Genomic DNA, 23,571 nt, shown 5'->3' with positions numbered 1-23,571 from the left:
AGCAAAAGTCAGCAAAATTGTCTGTATCCAAAACAAACCTTTGCTACTTAAGCTCCAGAACCTGACTGCCAAAATCTTCAAATGAAGGACTTGAAACACAATATAAACATCTGTGTTGGACAGTAAGACATGAAAGACGTTCAAATAATATGTGCTACTGCTATTTTAAGCTATAAGATATCTGACTTCTGCATCGCTGTTCTAAAAAGGGAAAGCTATCCCTGGAGTTTGGTACAGGTTGTTCAGTAATTTGTACAGTCAATACACCCGCTTAACAGTTTTTCAATATTCTCTTCCAGCAGACAGAATGTGTTGCTATATGAACTGAAACAGAAGATAGACTCTTTAGAGGTTAAAAGCTAGTAGAGAACTGGCCTGTTTAATACGGATTCTAAAATCCGTGTTGCGTGATTCTAATAAAAAAATCATCTTAACATGGTTTTGAATACGTCAACTCCATGGACCAAAGTATTCTTCTCAAAATACGGTCAAGTAGGGGGGAAAAACACCTTGACGTTGGCACAATGAAACAAAAAAATTTGAGAAACAGAGTATATGCTTGCTAAACAAGAATTATGTTTATTTAGCTAGTGAATCACCTAGAGGAGTAAATTTTCACTTTCATGATAGCAATCTGTCAGGCTTGCAAACACCCAGAAATAGGAATTAAAGATTATTTTAAATGTAGTTATAAAGGTCATAAAAAGTCTGATTTAGACTGAGGTACATTTACTCAAAACTGAGATTCATTGAGTGGTAGCAAACAAACAGTTCCTCAGACAAATGCACTTTTTTCAGTATACATGTTACAGAAAAAAAAAAAAATAAAGAAATGTGCATTAACTGGTGGTGTCCACCAAGCTGCATATTAATATTCTCTTACACCAAACAGTTTGAAACAAGGGAAATGTCATTCTATTATAATTTCATGTTACAATTCATTTGGCTAAACTGCAGCTTAAAGTTGCTTTGCCATATTAAAAGATTACTACAATAATTTTCACATGAACATTTAGACTTGAGTTTTACTCCAGGACTAAATATGGCATGATTTGCTTTTAATCTGTTGAATAGCTAAAAACTGACAATTAAAAAAACTACAACAAAGAAAAAATTAGGTTGAAGCAATGTGAATCTCACATCATTGAACCACTTCTAATGGTTAAATGTTAGTATTTAACAAATTCAAAGAGTTAATGAATCCTTGCATTCGTTCGGTCTCCTGTGCCTTAGCTAGGATGCATAAATACAAAAGACAGCAGATACTGGTAAAAGCTTCAGGACAGAAAGTGCTTGACGAAGGTACAGTTCTCAAGTGTGTTTGGTGAGAGAGTATAAGGGCAGATGCACTGATGAGAACCATTACAAGAAGAGTCAATTTCGTGTTAAAGTGTTCAAAGATGTCACCTTAAGCAGAAAAAAGCTTTAATAACGTCTTCTTAGACATATTAGGCATTTCCAGAGTCTACATCATTAGTGTTGTATTCTAGCAGGACATCTCCATATAGTTATTGTTTGTTTCTATTTCTCTCCTGAAAAAAAACAAAAACAAAAAGGACAATCATGTTAATACACACAGATCAACATTATTTGCTTTCTTTTATTACAGCATTTTCATTGCTTGCAATTTAGCTAAATTAGGCAACATGCTTTCAAGGAAAAAGTTTCAATTATTTCCAGGAATATGAAATTATACAATTTAAGTCAACTCCTTAAAGAGAAACACAGAAGTATATGTCAAGCTAAAAGGCAAATGTTCCAAGAAACTGCTATCAAAAAAAGCATTTATAATGTCAGTTTTAATTCACTTACAGAAAAATATATTGCATAAAGTGAACTGAACAAGGAGACCAAGGGACCTAGAAACAAGGCAAGATGTACCCTAAATCTTCTAGCTTGTCAGAAGATGTTCTACTCTCCATCTACTATATCTCTGAAAAAATGTAGTATTCCCAGGTATCTACCATTATATGAGTATATAAAGCCCCATATAATAAAATGCTTCAAAGTGCTTGAGATCAAAAGACAAAGTAAGCAGTTAGCCCAACACCTCATCCTCCATACGAATGCTCAAGTGACAAGAATTTTTTTTTTTTTTAGGAAGGCGTCCATACCTTTTTTAGAAATTACTTCCAATAACAAAATGAAAAGTGAAATAGGAATGGCTACAAAGAAACCTCACTTCAGTGTGAGCCTGAACCACAGTGAGGACCATATCAAGACAGCCCTCACCAAACTGTGAAATGCCATATTTGGCATTCAGGGCTAAAATACTAATGGCACTGTCAGGGACTAACAAATCCATATTCTCTAGTACAGGTTTAACAGAGTAAGTGACACTTTCAGTGCTTTATCATCATCTGCCATTTTCTCTACTTTGTTTAAGATAAACATACACCTAGGCATTATGACATCCCCTAGGAAAAAAAATAAACACTGATCAACAAACTATATATTGTTGCCTTTATAATAAATCTTCTAGCTTGTAAAAAGATGCTGGTCAGTGAAAAAAACTAAGACCATATCTTTCAATAGCATTTTCCATAATACATTTCTTTATATGTACAACTGAGCTCATGAAAGAAATGCACGAATTCCTGCTTGGAAGACAGGTAGGTTCTCATTCCCATTAAAAGAGAATAAAAAGTATAAAATACCTCTCTATATTTTTATTATTATTGCATATTATAAATGGAACAATAACAGCATGGAAAACAAAATAACCCAGGAGACATCTGAACAACAATTTCAAAACCATTCTCTCCAACACCACACTGAAACTTTATTATGCTAGAAACTATTCGAGAAAATTGCAAATGAGCATTTGACCCCACATGGATTCTCCAAAAATGACAGTTTGATGAAAGAAGAAAGTATGTAACATTTATACTGGTTATTACTGGTGATCTAGTTCTTGTCAAGACAGATCTCCAAGTTGCTTCAAGATGAAAACCAGAACGATAAAGCCCAGTCTTGGTCACAATGAGCAGCTCATGGTCCCAGCAGCTGTGTGTGTAAGACTTGACATTTGCTAGAGCAGAATTTCAGTATATTTAAAGTGAAAGCGATACTCACACTATTCTGCTAAAAAATTATTTTTCTTAGTTCAAAAATACGTAACTAATATTTTCATTTTAAGATACTGCTTTTTAAGATTGATACTATCAGTCATTAATACAAGCTAATATCTTAACAATGCACTCTTGGCTGAAAACAGATGATGACTGGCCTCATGCCTCACTATGCATGTAAGGCATGCAAAAATAGCCTGCTCAGGCACATCTCAGATTATTCCTCTAATATTAGCAGACTTCCAACTACAAGAACTTCACAAAGTGTTGAAAAACAGTCCTGTGGTAGTAAGTAGGAGCCTACGGAACTGCAATATTAAAATATAAAACAATTTTAAATACAACTAAAATCATCAAATCCTGTTCATTTGCAAAAATTACATACATAAGCATTGACTCAGGCTGTCTAGAAAGACTCTCTGCATTTCAAATGGCTGCACTATAAACTTCCATTTATAGTAGTTTATATTTATATTTATTTATTTATTTATTTATAGTTTATATAACACTATGCTTTGTGAAGGTCTCAACCCAAAATGTCTTTAAGTTCATAAAAATTCAAAGTAGCAAAGGAATGATACCCTAACTACCTTCTTCCACTTAAAGTAAAAGGTGTTGCAAATTTTACATCCGCTTTGAATTCTACAGAGAAAAAAAAGGGTTGAAAACATCAGCACATCTTTCCTGTAGCCTCAAAATTACACGTTACTACGTTTATATTCAAATACTTCAAACAGACATACAAGCATGACATTTCGCAATGCAAGTGAAAGTACAGTCTTCAAATACTGGTATCAGTGACATTTGGCACTCTGTACTGTGAAACAGAGAGAAAGAAGACCTGATTTACTCAAAGCACAGGCAGCGGTATCCCACTCAAAACCAAACCCCTCCCCAACTCCAAGTCAGATCACACTCCTGGACCACTGTCTTTTTCTGTCTCAAAAAGTATTTTTCCTGGAGTAGTTTTGTTTTGTTTGGTTTGGTTGGCTTTTGTTTGTTTGGGTTTTTTGTGGTTATAGACAAACAAACAGAAGACTTTACCTCTAGAAGGTTTCCAGCACCAGAGTAGAAGTTTGCAGCATAACCACTTCTACCAATTAATTTCATTTCTTATATTCAGATAAGCAAAATTGTTGTCACATCTCTTGCAATGCTCTTGGATGAAAACTTTCTCCTATATATTTAAGTTCCCTGACAAAGGTCAGTTTCACCTCAGAACTCACCATGGTCAGGTTTCCCAGCGTTAGGAGGAGTTTATGAACAGGATACCGAAACTAAGTACAATTCCAATCAGGACAATGTGGGAACATATTGGTTGGTTAAAGGTACTGTCAGCTGCAGACCATATGCCCAGCAGATTTCACACATGCAAATAACTTTCTGCACAAAACAAGTAAAGGTGAATCTAAAAACTGCTTAGGCCTTTTATGTGCATCAATCTAGTACAAACAAAACCCTGAAATTAACTTGGTCTGAACTGCAAAGCTGACTTACTTCCAAATTTTAGTTGTCTGAATTCAGAGCATTAATTGAATGATCCCATGCTGAGAAGAAGCTGCAACATAATTTATCCTCAGATATAATGTAATCTCTGTGCTAACAAAATTTCGAAATTCAAAGCAACAAAAGGATTTCCTGATCTGATCTGAAAGAAACTACTGAGACCCACACAACCATGACTTTGGGATTTCTTTGCCACAAAGAAGGTAAATGAAAAAGCCTCATTTTAAGTAGTCTACATGTAAATGCAAATGTGGCCTAACAAGAACAAGAAGCTACTACAGTCTCTGGGCTGTATTTTTTTCCCAAGGTCCCACAAACTGAAGACCAAGGTCAGAAAAGGCAGATCTGAAAGAATGACTTCTGCTGACTTTTACAGTAGTTGCAAGTGCAAGCATTTCAAGTCCATTTGGAAACTATCCAGGGTTGCTAACTTAAACAGGCCAATTGCAGAGTTCCTATACACCCTCCAGCACTATCAGCTATACCTGAAAAAGCAAACAAACAAACCCTAGGATTTTGCCAAACCTCTGCCTCTTACTGCAATGTTTAAAGCGTTCATGCCTGGAGGTGTCTAATCTGCCCCTCTCCCAAGAGGCAGCATTCTCACAACTCTTCAGAAGCTGCTTTACTGCAAACTGTGATTTAATCTTCAACTTAGAAGCCCTGCTCATCTGCAATGTAAGCTAACACGTCAGACTGCATTCTGTGAAGTGAGGCGCGGGCACTCATCTGCTCTGCCAACTGTGCTGCGTGGGCAGGAACACCTGGCACAGGCAGAGCAGGCAGCTGGAGAGGTGATGAAAAGAAGCCACAGCAAAGTGCATGAAATCTCATTTACTAATGGCATCAGCCATAATCTGCAATTTATTTCGCTCCAGTGTACCATTAAAGCTAGGACAGCATAAGCGTTGACCTTACTACTTGAGAATCACAATGAAAAACAGATTACTAGAAAAGTGAAAAAATGCCAGAAATTGTTTACTCCATTTATATAATGTAAACTAGATCACTGAAACTTTAAAGTGTAAAACATTGGGCCCTTTTGACTTCTCACTCTTGAACTCCCAACTAAAGAGGGCACATCTCCTCAACATAGAGACTACCTCAGAAATAGATAAATATATTTAAATACATTCCTCTGAGAAGCACTTCTAGGAATTCTGGGAAGAATGATGGAAGGAATAGATGAGAGGGGTCTCTAGAAATCTTAAACGAACCCAAAAATTTTTCCTGTGCAGATGCCATTCCCTCCCTAAACACTAATTTTCTTGACCCAACATGAAAGCTACAAGGCACAAATTAAAAAATCAAAGTTAACAAAGTCAAATAAGGTTCTACAACTTCAGAGTAGCTCCTTCTCCCAGTAAGCTTTACAAATTAATACTCATCTGAGACCCTGCTGCTGCAGATCAGTTGAACTACAGACAGAATAAAAGGTCCTCAAGCACATAAATATTAAGAAACTCTGCAAAAGCCAGAAGACCTAGACTTCTAATAGATTTTTTTCTTCCTACTAGTTTTGATGGCATTTTATTTAAGTTACTGAAACATACTTGTAAGTATATTTTCCAATCATAGGAAAAAAATGTGAAAAAAATTACTGTAAAAAGGTAAACTTAAATATGATCAAACTCTCACACTCTTAGTAGAACATGAGCAGACCATATTATTTTATTATGGTAATGATAAAGGCAGTAAGAAGTTAATCCCCATCTGAGACTCCACAGGGTACAACCATTCAAAAGGCAGAGGTGGAGAAAGAAAGCCAACTACTTAAAGACACCATATAACGCACAACAAGGAAAAGGTCTGCAGAAACCAAGCTTGAACTCCATGAGCCAGAAAAGCCCTTCCAGTCTTGTCTTCCCAGGCAGATACTTCCAGTGACAGACCAGCCAATTCAAACTACAAGTAGCAAGAGCTTTGCTTCAGCACTGTACATCATCACACACTGAAATATCCGACTTTAATTACATACAAGGCAGACATTTCAGTAAGATGATTAAAAAAAAATAAAAAGTCTCCAGATCCTCATTACTATTTGTTAGCAATGCTCAGAGTGTAACACTGGCTTTTGAAGACTGACAAGAGATAGTTTCTTACCCAATCTATAAAAATTGCATTTAGTGATGAACTCTGTTCCAGCAAAAGAAGCAGAAAGATGACCCTGATACTTCAGGTAGTTTTTCTCAGATGCCCATGGGCAACAAGAACACATTATTTAATTGCTTTGCTAAGGAATTTATGGTAGCCTTGGAAGGGAAATAAGGCTCACTGCAGGGCTTACTAAACACATTGAAGAAGAATTTCTCAGGCAGTTTTTCCTTAAGCCTCACCCCACTGTGAATAGGTGTAACTCAAATTCCAGTCTACCATGAGGAAAATGAACTTACTTTATCTTGGTTTCCTATTTATATGAAGATGCAGTGAACACGGAAGTTTACATTTACTTTTTACAACTGACTATAGTCCGTAGGGTACAGAACAAAACAATTACTCACCAATATTAGCTACACTACCAAACCTCTGAAAAATTCACGAAGAACTGGGCTCAAAAAACTTATCATCTGCTAAGTTTTGTAATGTAATTTGAGCTAGATGAACACGAAGTTTTAAGCAAATTGGTTTTGGTATAAAACAACCCTAATTCAACTGAATCTACAGGAACGGCTTTAATACACATACAAGATCTGTATGTTTTAAAGTCCCATTTTTTCCCAGCAAACCACTTCCAGGAATATCCACTGAGTTTCTGCTAGCTAGCCCATCTGCAGTATGAATCAATGAAGCAAGGCTGTGAAGACTCACACAGGTTGGGACTCTCCTGCAATACTCAGCCATATTTCTTCCCTGCAAACTGCAGGAAAAGTCTCACTGTTCTAGACTATCTGTTCTTAATAGCACACTGAAATCTGAGGAGATGTAGCAGGAAGCAGAAGGCTGACTCATGAATTTTTAGAGCTATCTGCATATACTTTTGCTTCTGCTCTGGAACAAGAGATGTAGAATTTTTCATTTGCTTTAAAAATCACAACTTAAAAGACCTATCTTTTAGGAAAGGTACAACTGTCACAGATCCAGTTCAGTTCAAGTCTGAAGTCTTGTCTTAGGTAGCTGCCTTGATATTTAAGAACATAAAGTATTAGATTCCAAAAAGTGACTGGTCTCTTAGACTTTGAAGTAAACCATTTGGTTGATATTCCTAACTTTTCCAATAGGGGTCCCTATTTTACAGGAGAGATTGGTCTTTCCACTCCCAGAGTAAGAGAAGCTGATTCCACTCTGGAAAAAGGACTTTATAAGCTCGATTTTCAGGTGGGAATTTCAAACAAAAGCACAAGATCCGTACAAGTGTTGCTGTGAACTCAGACTGCCTGTGAGTTTAATTACTCTCCACCTCTTTCATTCAACAGTCCAATATTGTACTTTCCCTCTTGCATCATCACTAGAGAAATGCAGGCAACATTACTGCTCAAACTCTTACATGATCACTCTGTAAGAGACCAGAACATAACATCTATCCCTATCCTCTAATGAATTGTAAATATACTTTGGAACAGAAACAATTGACTCTACCAAATGCACAGGAAATAGACGCATTTAAAATCCCTGTCTCTGTAACATAAGAATGTGAAGGTCATTTTTAAGTCTTTCCAAAAGACTAAAGAAGCAAAAGCAAATGAAGACATGGCAAATAAGCACACCATCATGTAAACAAAATGCTGCAGCAGTATGTTCAAAATTATTCTAGCTCCAAGTACTCTTCTGCCATGACCAGGGGTACATATTCATCTCATGACTACCAAGGGAAGGAAAAAAAATGTTTCCTGTTTCTACTTTCTCACTTCCAATAATGAAGATGACACTCTTGATAAATATGAGGTTCAAGGAAATTGCAAAATAATGTCCCTTGAAATTTCATCAAAAGCACACAGGAAATGAACATGTTTCTCAGAAGATATTATTTACATAACCCTCTTTTAGATAGTTCCATGTTTATTACATAAACCTCTTCTAGATGTAAACACACAAATTTTTAAAAGTTGTTTAGTACAAGTATCATCTAAGTGCATTAAAGATTTGTCAATCACCTATTTTCCTTAACTGAAAATCTGTGAATGGATCTATATCTGATTTTGACAGGATAGTTGTAATTGATGGTTGTGGGTTAAGAGGAGGAAGAAGCAGCTACAGTTCACTCTTAATGGATGTTTTCTCCCTTCAAGGTATTTTTAAGAAATATCAAATCAAGCACAATGTCAGCAATGTCCTAGAAAGGAAAGGAGTTACACTGCTTAACACTGCAGTCTGATAATGACCCAATTATCAGAGAGACAAAAGTTACATTGGTATCAGAATGAAGGGGGAAAAAAATTCTCCTTCTGAGAGTCAAGAAGTTCTAGCTATGTCAGCATTACAAAATACGTAACACAACAGAAGAAAGCCAAAATACTGAATGCTTGTTTATCTGCCATTTAAAGGCCTCCTGAAAAGTAAAAAAAAAAATCCAAATGCAAACTATATGAATACAAGTATATACTAAATTTTTCTATCTTACTTATGAATAAAAATCAATTACTTTTCTGAACTATCATACTAAGAAAACCACCTAAAAAGCACTCTACAATTACATGAAAACCATGACCTTTTTTCCCCACTGAATGCTACAAAAGCAGAATTTTCCATCAAAAAGCACCAGAAGTCGTCCTAGGACAACAGGTAATAAGCCACCATCTGAGGGCAAGGAAGTTGTAATCTGCCAACAACTGCATTTTAAATCAGAGCCACATTTTATTTTCACCTATATACTTACTGAAGATCAGATGCAAAGCTACTACTACAGATGTTTTTCTTTATTTTCAATACCTTTTATTTTCTAAAATGAAATTATGTCATCTTAAAAGGCACATTTTCAGATTTGTTTCATTCATTTAGATATTATACCTTTCTGTTGAAAGACAATAAAACATCTTTTTAAATAATTTGCATACAAATCAGCACATTTACACCACAAGGCCACAGTTAATTAAAGACAAATGGAATCCCAGATTATTTCAATCTATGTCTGACAGAACTGATGAAAAGTATCACTGATCCTTTGGTAAAAGATCACTTGTATGTTTAAAATAAGAGTCTGGAACCTGAGCTGTAAGAGAAAGGGAATGATTACTGTACCATCCCAGCTGTAGACACCTTACTCACACCAGGGTTACATCAAACAGTGGCAGACACTAAAGTTCCAATATTTATGCCTAAAGAGACTATTCTTTGTCATTTTCATGGCAAAGTTATTTTCATGACAAAGTTTCATGCTTATCAAAGACTATTCCTTGCACTTTCAGAAGTATGCGGCTGCATTTTAATAAAACATACTGCTAGGCCATATTGAAAATGAATTATTGATCCCCCTGAGTTGTTAAGATTAAACTTTTACAACCAATTATTTTTACAGAAATTAGCTGTAATGATTAACAGTTATAAAATAAATTAAATCCCTAAATCACTTGCTGTTTATGATTTTTTTTTTCAGATTGCTGGCTGTATGAAAGTTTGTAACCACCTATGCAACAACAAAAAAACTGAATTTCAAGGAACATGAAGGGACTATTGCTGCCTGATGCATTTAATATTTTATGAACAGTTATAAGCATATTTTTTCATGACCAAAACACTGGAAACAAGGTGATTGCCACAGCTGCCAAAGCAAATGAACACAAACTTAATTTACAGACATACTGGCAGTAGAAAGTACACATATTTAAATACAGCTCCATGAAAGCTTAGCTGGCACTAGGTAATAAAGAGTTATTCAATTAACCATAAACCAGAGCTTACAATACTAATTGGTGTATTTACAGACTTGAATTATGAGAGTTAACAATTGTATGTTTACAATTTAAAGACAGATTGCTTGTACACTGTGTGATAAAAGAAAAAACACAGATTTAAAATCAACATTCAATCTCATAGAAGAATGCTAAAGAAAAACTCTCAGTAGATGTTACTAGTTTTATTTGAACGTCCTATATTTTAAGTTTATATTAATTTGCTTAAGGCACACCTTTAATGCATCTACAAGGAGAAAACCTCACAAATAATCTACACAGTTCTAAAGCATTTTTTACTAATTGGTTATAAAACCAATTTGTACAAGGCTGTAAAAGAGCCAGTGGCCACCATTGCAAGCATCTCAACAAGTATGTTTTCTCTCAATACTTGGGAAAGGTAACTATTTAAAAGAAACAAAGATGTCAGTACTTGAGTCATACAGATACTGTATGTTTCTCTGAAGAAATTATTCAAATAGCAATGTTACTTTATTACTCAAATACCCATCATCACAGTTACCTAGTTCAAGACCTACTAAATGCTGAACTCAGTACTTTGAATTTTAAGTTTAGCACACACAGAGACACTTCCACTAATCTACACTCTTCCTCTTCACTACATTTTGTGGCTTTTACCTACTACTGAGGAACAAAACCACAAATAAAACCATCTTCCTGAGTTGCAAAGGCATGTCTGAATTATGACTTGTTTGTGAAGTTTTGGGGTTTTTTTTTTCAAAAAAGGAGGTATTTTTGAAGCAAACCAGTTATTTGTGAAATAGCTCAAAATTTTGAAAAATTAGAAAATACTGAGGCGTGAATGCTACAGAGATACATTATAATCTCAGTCCTCCTGAAACATTACAAAATCAGAATGAATTACAGAATCAGAATGTCTGGAAAGGGCCCATGAGGATCATCAAATTCCAACTCCTTGTTCTGTGCAGGACAGCCCAAGAGTTGCACCATCTACCTGAGAGTATTGATCAAACACTTCTTGAATTCTGTCAGGCCTGGAGCTGTGACCACTCCCTTGGGGAGCCTTTTACAGTGCCCACCCACCCTCTTTTCTTCTATCTGGTCACAAGAGCAAAGAAATCAGTGCTGCGCCTCTTCATTTCCCCTCATGAGACCACAATGAGGTCTTCCCTTTAGTCTCCTCCAAACTGAACAAACCAAGTGTCCACAGGTTCTTCTTACATAGCTTTCCCTCCAGACCCTTCACCATCTTTCTGGCCCTTCTGGATGCTCTCTAATAGTTTCATGCCTTTCTTATATTGTGGCACTGAGAACTGCACACAGGACTCAATGTGAGGCTGAACTAGCACAGAGTAGAGTGGGACAATCACCTCCCCGGACTGGCTGGTAATTCTGCACTTGATAAAGTTGTACCAAAGCCTTAAAAGGTCAAAGTTTGCCTCTTACATTGAACATTAGTTAAGAAAGCAGTCCATCATCCTATCATGATCATAAAAGTAACGATACTCATTTAGGACATAAGCCATTCTCTTTTTAGGAAAAAATCCAAAAGGCATTACATATCCAACTGGGATACTCATCTAGCCTCCCAGCAACAGAAAACTTTCAACATAACAATTTATTGCACAGTCGTGCAAACAAAATTGATTTGGGGTATGCTTGACACTATTCGACAGGAGATGCAACCTACATGCTGAAGGATTAGGAGGGCACAAGAGAAATGAAACCACCACAGGACTAGAAACCTAAGAGAAGTAAACATTTCACCTGCTTCACAGCTTCTTCATGTGTCAGCTTCAAGTGAACAAATTCTCAACTTCACATGTCTCAAGGCCCCTAGTTAGCACAAACCCTAAACTTATGGGGGGGGTTTATTCAGTGAGTGGAGTGACATGATAAACAGAGATCGTTAGCAACAAACCGATGGCAGCTCCCATTTTTGAATACTTGCCTATCATCTAACTGGTAAAAATACCTCCTGAAATGTTTTTAACCATGAGACAAATTGTGCATTTACAGTTACTGGCAAGTCTGGAAACAAAGTAAATATAGGAAAAGGAAATATTGTGGCAAATGGTGAGCACAAGTGCTACAATTAGGGAAGGTACAAAGACAAAGTAGACAAGTACTATAGAACTGCTTGAATTAAATGCTTTTTCCCTTGTACGGTTTCCTGAAATGCTTCCAAAACTATAAGTTTCTCTACAGAATTATCACATTTACTCTTCCTTGCAGAAATGAACTACAAATTGTTTTGGGTTTTTTTTGGGGGGGAGGAAACGCACTATCAGAAAGGTCAAAAAACTTATTTCAGCACTATACAAGTCATCACTGTATCACTTCTGCATTCCACAGTTCCACAAAAGATAAACTGAATCAAGGAGAAAACCTGCTTTTCACACTAACCATGCTGTTAACATTTCATTAAAGCAGAATTTGAATTGAAATGTTATGCCAAATAAAGTACACTTCTTCTCTAATTTCTGGTCCTTTTTGTGACATCCAGAAACTGTAGAAATCCAAGCAAGAAGACTTCGGTTACAGATAATGGACTCAATTCAGTTTTCATTTGCACTGAAGAAGTAGAACATGTCAGATATCTGCTTATTCAGGCCTACCTTAGTATTGTGATTAAACAGATGACTGAACTAACAAACAAGTTACAGGAACTCAAATTTTTTCATTAAGAGCCAGTCAAGTAGACCCTTTGAGTAAAAAGTACCACTTTCTGATTTAACACCTGCAGACTGAAATTCCAGATAAATTAAAAACAAGGTTTCCAAAAACAGAAAAAAAAGACAGCTACTGCAATGACACTGATTTCTTACCCTACGCATGGCTTCCTCCTCCTCTTGACGCTTCTCATAATGTGCAAAGTCATCAAAGATTGAGGTGGTATGCTTGAAAGTAGCAATTATTTTAAGCACTTGCTTGGCTTTTTCTAGGGGTACCTCTTGAGTGTCCCTCGAATTGGTAACCGGTTTGTTGTCATTGTTTTCCAAGCGAATATGTCGCAGTTGGTTATTGGGAACGTCTTTGACAAAGATCCATTTGACATCAAACTTCCCCTTCCACTTATCCTGAGACCAGACACCAGCATATGCATTGTAGTCCACAACAGACTTCATCTCAGCCACTCCACAAAAGTGTCCACTGCCATTCACACTGAAGAGTAAATAGAGTGGGCCTTTTCCATTCAGGGACCGGTAAGCAGCATCCAAGCGCTTATTACCATGCTCAGTACTACACCAGATAGAGTACTTAATGGAGCGATGAATATCGTCCTCTGAGTAACTTTTGATTATAAACACACGTCCATTCTTCAGATTCCAATCGAAGTCTTTGGGATTGTAGTTGTTTATGGCCTTTAGTTTCTCCAGCACTGGGTGCACTTCCACACCAGAAGGTGAGGAGCTGACGGATACAACACCTAAACCAAAGTTCTCGCTACCAGCTCCATTGTTCTGGCTGAAGCCCACACCCCTATTACGAGGAGCTACCCAGCGGTTTTGCAGCTGTTGCTGCTGCAACTGGTGAGGCTGGGCCTGCTGCTGAGGTCCTTGTTGCTGTTGTGGTTGCTGTGGCTGAGGCTGCTGTTGAGGCAGTTGGCTTTGCACCAGTGGTGGTGGTTGAATTAATGGCTGAGGCTGCTGGATTATAGTCTGAGGAGGCAGTACTGGTTGAGCTGGGGGTGCTTTTACCACTGACCCTTTGTCATCCCAAGTTCCAATATTCATGTTGTGTTTTATAGGTGGCGGCGGTACAGCGGGGCCCCCAATGCCCACATTACCTTTAGGCTTGAGTTTCGGCTGAGGTTTAGCAGGTTTCCTTGCAATTGCAGCCCATGAGGTTGGTTTAGGTGCTGAACTGCTAACTGGGGGCACGCTGTTAGCTGCAATGCTTGTCATACCTGTACTGCTCAGAGCTGAACCTACAGTTTTTGTTACAGCAGCCGTCATATCTCCACCAATTTTCAGTCCAGTCATGCCTTGCTCAATGCTGCTAATCCCAGGCACCTTGCTCAGAGTATCACTGCCAAATCCAGCCTGTCCATCTGCTATGGCTCTCCCAAGAGAACTAGGTGGATAGCCATAGCTGCTGCTGTAAGCAGAGCTTTGCGTTGATTGTCCCTGAGATCCACTTGTCCCCCATGTAGAGAAGTCTGCATTCCCAGGAAAAAAATTAAATCCATGCTGCCCAAGAAATGGAGGGGTATTTCCTAATGCCCCGGGTTGACTAAATACACCATCAGGTATGTAATGGTGTTCACCATTGCTCATCTGTCCATAAGTTGTCAAATATGGCATTGGAGGGTCACCAGCAGTTGACCATGCTGCTTCACCTAAAGAGTATGGAAATCCAATGGATGGAGCATAATAGCTAGGCATATATGGGTCTGACATTGGTGGATAGCTGTTACTCTGCAAGAAAATAAAATTTTAAAAAAATCAGCAATATTGACAATTATGCTCAGGGGAAAAAAACCTGTAATACAATCCAAACCATTTTTAAGGGTTACATGAATGTATTTGTAACTTCAACCATTCCTCACAATGTAAAAGATGAGTAAGGTATCTGTCAGATATGCCCATTTCTTCAAGAGACCTACTCAAAGCATTAAAGAGCTCCCTTTTTTTCGGGAACATTATCCTCATTTTTAGCTACTAAGCTAGTTTTAAAATGCCTCCATACCAACAGTACCAAGAAAATAACAAGCTATTCTAAACCAAGTCATAACTGTACCTCCATTACTGAAGAAAAATACCTGCAACTATGATTTAAAGTTGTGGTATTCTTAGATTTTCTCATATTTCTCTCTTCTAACAGGAGACTCCAACAGAGTATTACAGTGAAATGGATGCAAGGATGCCTGTTTGTTTCAGGAGTAGCAATCAAAAAAAGTAACATATCCATGCTATGGAGAACGGGCATTAAATCAGTGACACCACTGATTTAGTGGTGACATAAATCAGTGACGCCACACCAGACAGACTCCTGGGAAATCAGACAATTTGCTTCTTGAGACATTTGAAGGACTATCCCCATATGACTTCTGGTGTTGTTTTGTAGAAAAATTTGCATATATCATCCTCTAGCTGATGTTTCCTTAATGTTGTATTATTGAGGGGAAAAAAAGTGAAGGCAAGCAAAATTCTTAGTCTTTAATAACTTGCACTCTCTCAAAACCACTCCAATTCACAAACTTAGCATAACTCATATTAACTTTCAACTACAGAGGCAATCCACAGCTCTGGAAGTCAAGTCATTTGCTTCTTGACAGAAGAGTTGTACCAAGCTGTAGTGATATTAAGCTTCCATCTATTATGCCATCAGCTGTGAGCTACTTCTACCACCTTTAAAGGAAGTAGTATCCAAGCACTTAATATATCCTCAGAGCCAATAAAACTGTTGTTTTGGACTGCATCCAAAATAAGGATTTTGTTGTAAATGTAAGGGTTTGGGGCTTGTTTTTTAGCTTGTAACTGCATCTTTCTGAAGCTAGAGCAGATGCACAAGAGCAAGAGACATCAAAGCATGCCTTTTAACTGAAACTTTTCCAGAATTCTTAAGGATACTTCATCTGCTTAAGATACTGTATGATTAGACAAAATATTATATGAATTTATATTTCTATGTATATTCAGGCAAGTCAGTAACAGTAAGAAATATCCAAAAATTAAACTCTGGAAGTCAGATGAATGTCAAAGTTAATTTCAAGGTGGTAACCAATGTTCACTTACCTGATTTGTCTGACTACTTAGATATGGCTCAAAATCATCATCATTTACTGCATCCTTTTGATGAATCGAACCGTTTTGTACTGAAACTAAAAATAAATCTGTATTAGAATACTCTCTGAAAAATCTATGCTGCACTTTCAATCTAGGTGACATTTCTTAACCACCTGTACATTGAAATATATATTACTGTTAAGCACCAATCCAACTTAAACAAAATAGCTCATTTACTGCTCATAAGGATCAGATCTCAGGAGAGGTCTGCAAAGATAGCAGCAAGAACAGTCTACTCCTGACTATTCTTTCAAGATCCACAGACAGATGAAGAATTACAGGCACACCTTATTTGCACAGGCAGTAAATCCAGCATTTCCGGAAGTACCAGACCAAGTGCAAATGTGCAGACCAACCCAATCTATAGACATATTCAATAGGTTCAGGGAAAGTTGCAACATACAGCTTTCTCCTGCCAGGAGGAAAGGCAGTTACCCACCAAGACAACCATGAAGGACACCACTATTCAGTTATTCAAGGCTTTATTTCCTACATAACCCTACTGCATTAGTGACATCTCTGAAGCTCTGAGGTGACAAAGCAAGACAGAAATAAAAGCTCAAGTCCCAAAGGGTGATTACAAGCCTTTCCCAACACATATGCCACTATATGCTGGAATCTCTTCCTACCTGCTCTTCTTGGTCTCCTAGTACTTTTCATTTCATCTAAGGCATTACACCTACCTGGGATTCTCCAGCTGCCCAAATTACTTGAAGTGTCTCTCTACCATCCCCCAGGCTACTATTCAAACAAAGCCACACTGTGCAAATTTCTGCTAAGTTCCACTGTTTCCCATGGTGCAAAGCAGAACAGGGTCTTAAACCAGCACTTTCAATTACACAGGATGAAGATCTGTTTTTAAAAATAAATTACTGGTCATCCAAATGAAACTTTTCAGGGCGTTTTTTTGGCCAAATAAGTTTGGGGGTGGGGGAAGTCTCAGGATGAGCAGTAAGGTGCACTGAAAAACCAGGACTGCAGAAGTTACAACAAAACAGCAAATTTTCTGAAACTTAAAAAAAATAAGTTAGGAGCAAACTTTACAGTTTCTCTCCTTTAGCAAAAGCTTCTGAAAAACATATACAACCATGTAATTAAATATTCAACTTTGCTGAAATTAGCATTTAAGAGACAGGAGTTTTTTCTTGCTTCATTGGGGGTGGGGGGGTTACCACCCAAAATTCACATTGTAAGTCAAGTGGTGCTTGAATTTTTTTTTCACACTTGACTTCAACATCCCTAAAACAAAACTGCCTTTAGCGAATGAAACTAGCTGAAAGAAATGGCAAAGTAACAGATATAATCACAATGAATAATCAAAATCCTGGAAATTTTTATTAACTTCAGACAGTAGTAAAAAGAGGTAAAAATTCATAATTTAACACAGAAGGTTTTTTTCAAAGCAATTATCTGGGAAGAAAGCAACCTGTGTTTTGAATACCTTCTTGAAGTTTGAAAAGAACATCACACACTTCAGTTATTACAAACTGGCACACTGCATTTCTATAGTAGCAACAGTCAAATATGACCAGCAATGCTGAGCACAAAGCAATTCAGAACTGGATAGAACAATATTCCTAATTAAACAACAGATTTAAATTAAACATTAGGTGCTGGGAGGTCTCTTCCCCCATAAATAGTTCTAGTTAAACTCATGTATCATCCTGAATTTACACACAATGGCAACACATTAATGAGCTGGAATTCGTCTTTATATTTGGCCCAGTTACACAATGGATAAGCCTCAAAACATTTTGGCTATGTCATATCCACTGCTTAGACTTAACCAAATAGTACAGACAGTACAAGTCTTGAACACAATTCTATCATAAAGAAAAACACAGGCAGCAGCATACAAGTTTCTTAACAGCATGCAACCACAAGTAAAGAAATAAACAGATGTATGTCAAGACTAGAGTCCCATCAAAATTAATCTCCTCATACTGACAGCTAACCTTCATAAAAAGTAGATCCACAGGTATCTAAAGGTCATTAAAGACAGAATTATTTCTGGTCTTACATTACAACTAACATAAAATATTCTTGTAAATGCTTTTTGGTTTTTTGGTTGTTTTTTTTTTCCCATTCTGTAGGACACTGACATATTAAGTCACTGACACAAAGTATTTCTACACTGACATTTTTCCTAGTAAAATACATACATTTCCCAGTAAAATAGCATCACTGGAAGCATGTTCCTCTAGCTTTTCATTCTAACTTTACATGATGTGTTAACAGTGAAGAATGTAGCCCACACAGATATTTAACAAGAGCAAATGAATGCCTCATTCCCAAAATCTCATGTTAAGTGCTCCAACTGAACAGGGCAGTGATAAAGAATACTAATTGAAACTAATCTACAGATACTAAAAATATCTGTATCAATACAATGCTATAAATACCATATGTTTCTGCAAACACTGTGAAAACATACAGTGTAATTAGATATTGGGAAGAAGCAACTCATCAAATAGAGGAATTTAAAGCTAATATTCTTTTAACTGCTACTATCCGTGGAATAACCACTCACAAAAAATAATGGGCAAAGGCACAAGAATACCTTTTTCATTAGAAGTCATCACACTTTAATGTGAAGAATAAACACTAAAAGAAACACGAAACATTTCATTCTTGTTTTAAACTTTATAGCTACATTAAAAACCTCCTATGAAACAAAAAATTGTTATACACACAAGTGTAAAAACAAGTCAGCACCTTCCTATTATAGATTGGATACAATGGCACAAAAACCAAAAGGGAAAAATAGTTCCAGGAATGCCTTTTTTCCCTCCACTCCAATATAAGTCATAATTTGATGGATGTCAGTTCTGATGTTTTATGTCAACTGTACAGCAGTTGACAACTAGAGTAAGAAAACTTTCATGACAGAACGATTTTCTGATTTAAGTCTCTGAAATACCAACACAAATATCTGACACAACAGAGAGATAGCACTGTTCTACATACTAGAACTTCAGTCTCACAAACTGTGCTCAAAGGAAAAAGCACAGTACACTAGTTTATAATCAATTAGAATAAAGCATCCAAGGCATTTTACTAGACAATAAAAATTAGCTACCTACCAACATCATTTGCAGGTCTAATATTTTTCATTTCAATATGAAATGTGTATACAGCCCTTTTACTGCTCACTCATTCTCTCAGATGCTCCCTACCAGACACTTGACAGCTTCTGCCATCTTCCTTAACATTATTACTTTTATGCACAGAACCAACTTCAGCTTGGTCTGTTAAGTCAGTATCACATCGTCCCTCAAAGCTCCTCTAAACTGAGACTTATCACAACAACTGAAAGACTACTGTCTGCTAACATGTGGTCAGTAAGGACTGCTGACACTGACTTAATTCAACCACTTGAAAAAGCCTCTAACCCAAAGCCAACAACTTGTGCTATGCTGAAGATGGTAGCACCATCTCCTAGATCTTTAATCTAATGCTAAGTCATAACTTAGTTTCACTACAGACATTACACCAAATAATTTAACAGAACAGAGATTAATTGTTCTGTTTCACTCGAGTTTTCACTTAGGTCATACTCTCACCAAGTGCATACATCATGAGTACTCATTATTTAAAAGAATGCATGCACTCCATAAAAAAATCCAAGTTCAGAAATACAAAAATCTCTTCCTTACATAGCAAACAGAGATGTGTTTTGATTCAAACATTCCACAGCAGTGACAAATTATAGAACACAAAAATATGCTAACATAAATAAGCCAAAGTAAAGCTGACTTGTGCATTTTCACACACTGCAACATAGCACCAAACAGAAATGCTTAATACTTCCAGTCCAATTCATACACAGACAGCATAGTTCAAAACCTACCTGTGTGAGTCTCTAACAGATGTATCTAATTAACCTCACTAAAACTGAGAAATGATAATTTAAAACTACTTGCTATAATGAGACTGACTTTTCCTCTCATTTAAGGGAAACATGGAAGGTATGACCACAAACTATTTCAAAAGCAGGAATTAGCTAACAAGTGCACTTTGGGGGGAAAAAAAAAAAAGTAGAAGTAATAGAATATGAGAGAACTAGTATTCAAGAATAACCAAAGTAAGAATGCCTGAAGAGGCAAACGCGTTTGTTTTTCTCTGAATGCAGAGAAATTAAAAAGAACAGGCTGAACTCAGTGAGATCTGGGAACCATGTGCCACCTCACAAGGAACATATGTAACAAGAAGCAGATAATCTGCACGTAGACAGAATAATAGAAGTATGCTGTGGATAACATTAAATGACAGCTCATGGAGAACAATTAGATTAGCTCAGATAATCAACTAAGAGGAGCAAAGAGTACCTGAGCTTAAAAAAAAGTTTCTTATCTGCCTAAGTGTAAACATATTAACACACAGAGGTAGCTGCATGCATGCTATTCTACAGCTCAGTTTGCTGAGCAGCTCAGAATTAAATGGGCACAAGTGGACTGTTTAGGCGGAAAGAAATTCCAAACAGAACATTAGTGAGAAAACGAATTCCAGACAAAATAATGCAAGATATAATCTGAAATGCTGTTTACAACTGACTTGCCAAGAATTTTAGAGAGAAGAATATTAAATAGTTAGTAGTTCCTGCCTTCTGTGGGAAAGAAACCCTACTGAGTATGGTATTCAAAACCTAAGACCTTGACAGAAACATGAAAAAAGCAGAAAACAAGAAGGTCTACAAATGAATACGAAAGATCAGTTACTGGTGCTAAAATTGAAGTGAGACTACAAAAATTCTGAGAATAAGGAAGGTGATGTTTTCTGCTCACAGATATGAGTAACTAGTCACATGGTTGCTGTCTAGCAAACTAAGGAAGCTGTTCAAAAGATTATTCCTGATGATTCTACTCACTACACAGAAAGGCCCAAGGTGTACTGTTAAGAAGAAATTATACAAGCAAATCACAAAGGCAACTAAAAAGAAATAACTATTTAACTGACTTCTGACATTAATCTTTTGTAAGATAACACATTGTAAACTGATGTACTGCTGCACCACAGCAAAAGTGCTGGGAAGTAACATTTTGGCACACAATTTGCTGTCATCCTGCTCTGAAATAAAAGTCATCCTATAGCTATAACCTCTTGCTATGACTGTCAGACATTATCCTCCATAATAGCAATATTACAGATTTATAAAAAAATACAAGGTATTAACTTACCTTTATTTCCCTGTCCTTTAGGTCTCTGTATATAAGGAGAGTGGGGGGTGGAGGGGGGGAAGCAAAACAAGTTCAGTTAGAATCTTCTAATATCAATTTCAGTGTAATTCTATTTATTTGCCAATTGTGCCCTTTTCAGCTTAAATATCACTTCAAAATATTACTAAACCACGCTTTTATAAAAATGTTGTGACATTACTTAAAATAACATTATAAAATACTACAAAATCAAAACCGGATAGAATATTACTAAAAACATCTAGGATTTAACAGCATGTGAATCTTAAATGAAGAAAAGCTGAACAAGTGAATTTTAGTTGCCCCTGGGCCTGAAAAAACATAAGCAATAAACAAAAACAACACACAGAATTAAAAAAAAAAAAAAAGTTAGTACCTTAAGATTACTGCCAATACCCAATTTTCATTATGATACGTCATCTTTTAAATTGATTAACAGGTATTTATCAGAGAATAACATACAATGCTTTGGGTTTTAGATACACAAAAAAACCCCAGAGTTATATCATATGCTGAACTTGAAATTGTGCATTCCTCACCTAGGCAATTATACTGAGAAAACTATACAGCCTGTACAAACCTTTCACACAAGGAAATAATTAAAGAGGATTTTTTTTTTTTAGGATTAGTCATTACAAAACACTGTTAATCTGTCATGCACTAAGAATCAATGTAACATTACAAGTTACAGTATCCTTAATTCCTCTACAGCAAGATAAAATAACTTAGAAAAACAAATGCTAGTCCATGAAAATCTAATTCACCTTCTCATATTACTTTCAACTAAGCAGGAGTGGAGTGCAGTTTCAACTGCATCACTCTCAATAATTTTCAGTCCTGAAGAGCTCAGTAGTCAGAGGTTTAAAAGTTTACGAGGTAACCACCTCCAAGTTACTTTCATGTGCGTTTGTCTCAGAGTTACCATAACACTGTTCAACGCTGCTTCATCTAAAGGTGCACTGGTTAGACACTGACCTCTCCCAAAACGGGAAAAATCTCTGTAACCTGAAAAACCTCAACCACCTCATCTTTTGGGATGAATCTAATCCAGACACAAAGGCATGCAAAGGCCAACAAGAGAAACAACTAGAAAAAGTTGGGAAGAAGCAGCTTTCATGAAAGACAACAATGAAAAAGCTAAGAGATCACTGAGCTAGAAATAACTGCTTAAAGGAAACTGGAGAGCATGCACAGAGACAAAAGAAACAAAACATTAAAGGCACAGAGAGAAAATAAAAGAAGGCAAGACACTGCAGGGCTAAAACTTTTGGGGAGTGGCAGAAACCCACAGACGAAGCAGAGATCAAGACAGAATAGCTTCCAGCCAAAAAGAAAGACCAGCAGAGACCTAGCGAAGGTAAAAAAAATAACAAATTCTAAGCTCCGTGAAGGACCAAGTCTAAAAAAAGTGCTGAACAGCGCAGGGAGAAAAACTGAGAACTGCGGGAAGAAGCGGAGGCCGGGGGAAAAGGAGAAGCCAGAGGCCCGAAGGTGGGCGAGGAGAGCGAAAGGCAGGAGGAGAAAGGATGCAGTAACGAGGAGCCTGGGGGAGTTCGGGGTGCGCAAGGAGAGGAGCCGGCGCTAGGCGCCGCGGGGAGCGCGGCTCTGCGGCGCTCCCAGAGCGAAGAGCCGGGAGCCCGGGGGCCGGGCCGGGAAAGGCCGGCTCCGAGCGGGTCACACACAAAGGGGCCGCGGGCGGGGGCCGGGCCGGCAGCGCTCGGGGCTGAGGGCGGCGGGCGCTGCGGGCGGGCGGGGAGGCGGAGCGCTCCGGCGCGGATCAGCGGTTATAAATAGGGGCGGCCGGCCGGGAAAGAGGCCCGCCATCCCGGCTGCCATGGACAGCCGCTCCCCATGGCGGCGGGGAGGGAAGGAGGGAGGGAAGGAAGAAGGGAAGGAGGAGGCCGCGAACCGCGCCGCCCCGGCGGCGAGGGAAGGTGCAGGTGGCCGCCCTGCCGCCGCCCTCCCCCGCCGGCGGTAACGACGGGGCCGCGAAGAGGGAAGGGGAGAGAGCGGGCGGCCGCACCCCCCGCCCCGCGGGCGGTACCTGGTCGACGCTGGTGGCTGACATTCTTCACGGGGAGCCGCGATCCCCTCGCTCCGCTCCGCCTGGGCCTCGAGTGATTCCGCACGCCGGGGCCGCTCGCTCGCCTCCGCCGCCTCCTCCCCGCCGCCGCCGCCGCCTGATTGTCGCCGCCGCCGC

General features: G+C 37.9%; 1 protein-coding gene across 2 annotated transcripts; it reads right to left on the bottom strand.

The window, feature by feature from the left end:
* Nucleotides 1–554: 554 nt before the first annotated feature.
* YTHDF3 (YTH N6-methyladenosine RNA binding protein F3) lies at nt 555–23,571 on the bottom strand. 2 transcript variants are annotated; one of them, XM_066331707.1, is made up of 5 exons: nt 23,416–23,571; nt 21,354–21,378; nt 16,126–16,211; nt 13,213–14,805; nt 555–1,532 (listed from the first exon to the last, which is right to left on the bottom strand). In XM_066331707.1, the coding sequence occupies exons 1-5, from the start codon at nt 23,437–23,439 to the stop codon at nt 1,509–1,511; spliced, it is 1,752 nt and encodes a 583-aa protein (XP_066187804.1). In that variant the 5' UTR covers nt 23,440–23,571; the 3' UTR covers nt 555–1,508. The 2 variants fall into 2 exon arrangements, with proteins under 2 accessions (XP_066187804.1, XP_066187812.1); XM_066331715.1 differs by lacking the exon at nt 21,354–21,378 and having other exon boundaries at nt 16,126–16,236.

The sequence above is a fragment of the Sylvia atricapilla genome, chromosome 1 (genome assembly GCF_009819655.1).
Source record: "Sylvia atricapilla isolate bSylAtr1 chromosome 1, bSylAtr1.pri, whole genome shotgun sequence".
In the NCBI taxonomy this organism is placed as follows: Eukaryota; Metazoa; Chordata; class Aves; order Passeriformes; family Sylviidae; genus Sylvia; species Sylvia atricapilla.
The sequence above is the reverse complement of the archived record's forward strand: the minus strand, read 5'-3'. Positions and strand labels throughout refer to the sequence as shown.

Coding starts and splice junctions, on each gene's coding strand:
- YTHDF3 (XM_066331707.1), bottom strand. CDS start 23,439: ATGTCAGCCACCAGCGTCGACCAG. Junction 16,212..21,353: donor TAAAGGACAGGGAAATAAAG/GTAAGTTAATAC, acceptor ATTTATTTTTAG/TTTCAGTACAAAACGGTTCG. Junction 14,806..16,125: donor TAAGTAGTCAGACAAATCAG/GTAAGTGAACAT, acceptor ATTTTCTTGCAG/AGTAACAGCTATCCACCAAT.